Here is a 2847-nt window from a genome sequence, read left to right as displayed (position 1 = left end):
ATCAGTTTGGTTACATTGTAAACCCTTCATTCAATTGAACTCGCCCGCCTTTAAATTAAGGGTACAATATATGATATAATAATAAGTACAATTATGATAATTTATATATTGTAAAGTGTGTTGGTGGCTTAATACCACAGGGTAGTGATATGCGTCTAGTGCAGTAGTGATCGAACGTCTCTAGATCGCTACTGACGCTGGCTAGTCCACGTGTAGACGAAAAGGGGAGCAGCGTAAGCAGAAGCCTTCCTCTGCCAGTACATAGCCTCTACACTACCAAGACTCCTTCAATTTGCCTCCCCGAGGTAACACACGGTAACTTGGGTCTAGTACTCAAGGCTAACATGAAGGGGATCTCGGAGTAACAAGGACCCTAGAGGTGTAGAGTGCAGGCCCACCGGCGCGTGGAACACGCCCTGGCTCTCACCAACCTTGCCCCACCTATGGGTTAAATAGATCGCTGCCTTGTGATGGACTGTTGAGTCAAAGGCTACGGGAGACAACCCAGACAGAAAACGATGGTCAGACTGGGATCAAACCTTTGAAAGGGAACCTGTCTAGGAGAGGAAACTCTTATGTAAAACCCGGCTAGAAAGGAGTCGTCACCCATGGTAGGGAACCTATCTAGGAGAGCTGACTCTGATACAAAAGCATGTGAGGGACTTGCTGACCACCACATTAAAATAAAGCTGAAGCTAGAGGGCCAACTCCCCACTAGTGGATACAAATGGTTACAGAAACGATTACAGTAAAAGTCATTCCTCGGACTCGTCAACGACTAGAGAAAGAGGACCAAACCAAACATCGAGGACAGCAAATGACGCGAAAGCTGATGAAGTTGTTCTCACCAAAACAACAAACAACCATAGGCACTTGGAATGTTAGAACAATGTATCAAAGTGGCAAAAGCTTGCAAATTGCGAACGAAATGGATAGATACAATATCGAAATTCTAGGACTCAGCGAAGTAAGATGGAATACAGCTGGAATGACAACACTATCTTCAGGTCATACGGTCATATTCTCAGGAAATCCAAATGAAGACGACATACATGACAAAGGCGTGGGATTCATGCTTACAAAGAAAGCCAAGAAATCGCTTTTGGAGTGGAATCCAATATCTGCACGAGTGATATCAGCTAGATTTGACACTCGATTCCAGAAAACAACATTTATACAGGTGTATGCACCAACAAACACCGCAGACGAAGATGATAAAAATGACTTCTACAACTTATTACAATCAGTTGTTGATGCCGTTCCTAAAAGAGACATCCTTATCATCTTAGGAGATCTGAATGCCAAAGTAGGTGATGACAGAGGAGGTAGAGAAAGGGAGATAGGACCACATGGAATAGGGCAAATGAATGAGAACGGTGAGATGTTTGCTGACTTTTGCGCTATAAACAGTCTAGTAATTGGCGGTACTTGGTTTCCACATAAATCTTGTCATAAAACCACCTGGATTTCACCATCTGGAGACACTGAAAACCAAATAGACCACATAACAATAAGCCGTCGATGGAGATCTTCATTACAAGATGTACGAACAAAACGTGGAGCAGACGCAGCATCAGATCACCACCTTGTAATTGGAAAAATTAAACTCAAGCTTTTAACAACAATGAAAAGAGAGACTACAAAAAGGAAGTTTAATGTTGAGAAGTTTAAAGATCAGAAAGTGAAAGAAAACTTCCAAATTACACTCAGGAACAGATTTAGTACTTTACTAGATCTTGACAACGAAGAAATGAACAATGATATTGATGACATCTGGAACTCAACAAAGACAGCCATTCTGGAAGCATGCGAAGAAACAGTTGGTTTCATTCAAGTGAAAAGAAAGAAATGGATGTCAGATCAAACATGGGATACAATATCTGAAAGAAGGGAAATAGAAGAAAAGTTGATGAGTGCCAAAACCAGACAGCAAAAGAAAAACCTGCAAGACCTTTACAGCGCAAAAGACAGAGAAGTGAAGAAAAGCTGTAAAAGAGATAAAAGAAACCATGCTGAAAAGTTAGCAGTAGAAGCTGAAAAAGCCTGCTTAAAAGGAGACATCAAAACATTGTATAACATCACAAGACAACTCAGTGGAAAGATCTCTCAAAATGAAAATTTACCAGTCAAAGATAAAAACAACAATACCCTCACAAAGCTAGAAGACCAGCTTGACAGATGGAAAGAACACTTTAGTGAGGTATTGAACAGACCACCACCAACAAATCCACCAATACTTGAAGAAGGTCCAACACTTAACATAGAGACTCACAAAATTACCGAAAATGAAGTAAGAAAAGCCCTAAAACATCTTAAGAATGGGAAAGCAGCGGGAATCGATGGCATACCACCAGAAGCCCTCAAGTCCATGAATGACACTACCATTCAATATCTTCTTGGGTTATTAAACTAGATATGGGAAAAAGAAAAAATCCCAAAAGACTGGCAAAAGGGACTCTTGGTAAAACTACCTAAAAAGGGGGACAAATCCAATTGCAACAACTGGAGAGGAATAACTCTTTTGTCCATTCCTAGTAAAATCCTATGCAGTATAATCTTACAAAGAATGAAAGGAGAGATTGATAGCAAGCTGAGAGATGAACAAGCTGGATTTAGACAAGAACGATCATGTGTCGACCAGATTGCAACACTCAGAATAATTATTGAGCAAACGATCGAATGGCAGTCATCCCTATATCTAAACTTTATTGACTTCCAGAAAGCATTTGACAGCATAGATCATCAGGTTTTGTGGAACATTCTAGGACACTATGGGATTCCTCCAAAGATTATTTCCATGATTAAGTTACTGTATGAAGAATTCTCTTGTCAGGTCATACATGCTGG

General features: G+C 40.5%; 1 protein-coding gene across 1 annotated transcript; it reads left to right on the top strand.

Moving 5' to 3' along the window:
* Positions 1-928: 928 nt before the first annotated feature.
* Positions 929-2413, top strand: LOC148608669 (uncharacterized). The gene is made up of 2 exons (XM_088543612.1): positions 929-1988; positions 2127-2413. Exons 1-2 carry the CDS (start codon positions 929-931, stop codon positions 2411-2413), a joined length of 1347 nt encoding a protein of 448 aa, XP_088399738.1.
* Positions 2414-2847: the final 434 nt, after the last annotated feature.

Source organism: Perna viridis, chromosome 9 (genome assembly GCF_037379345.1).
Source record: "Perna viridis isolate PV_CMFRI_1.1 ecotype Kerala chromosome 9, ASM3737934v1, whole genome shotgun sequence".
NCBI classification, from domain to species: domain Eukaryota; kingdom Metazoa; phylum Mollusca; class Bivalvia; order Mytilida; family Mytilidae; genus Perna; species Perna viridis.
Note: the sequence above shows the minus strand (reverse complement) of the source record. Positions and strands in the feature narration are given on the sequence as shown.

Coding starts and splice junctions, on each gene's coding strand:
- LOC148608669 (XM_088543612.1), top strand. CDS start 929: ATGGATAGATACAATATCGAAATTCTAGGACTCAGCGAAGTAAGATGG. Junction 1,989..2,126: donor CAGAGAAGTGAAGAAAAGCT/GTAAAAGAGATA, acceptor AAAATTTACCAG/TCAAAGATAAAAACAACAAT.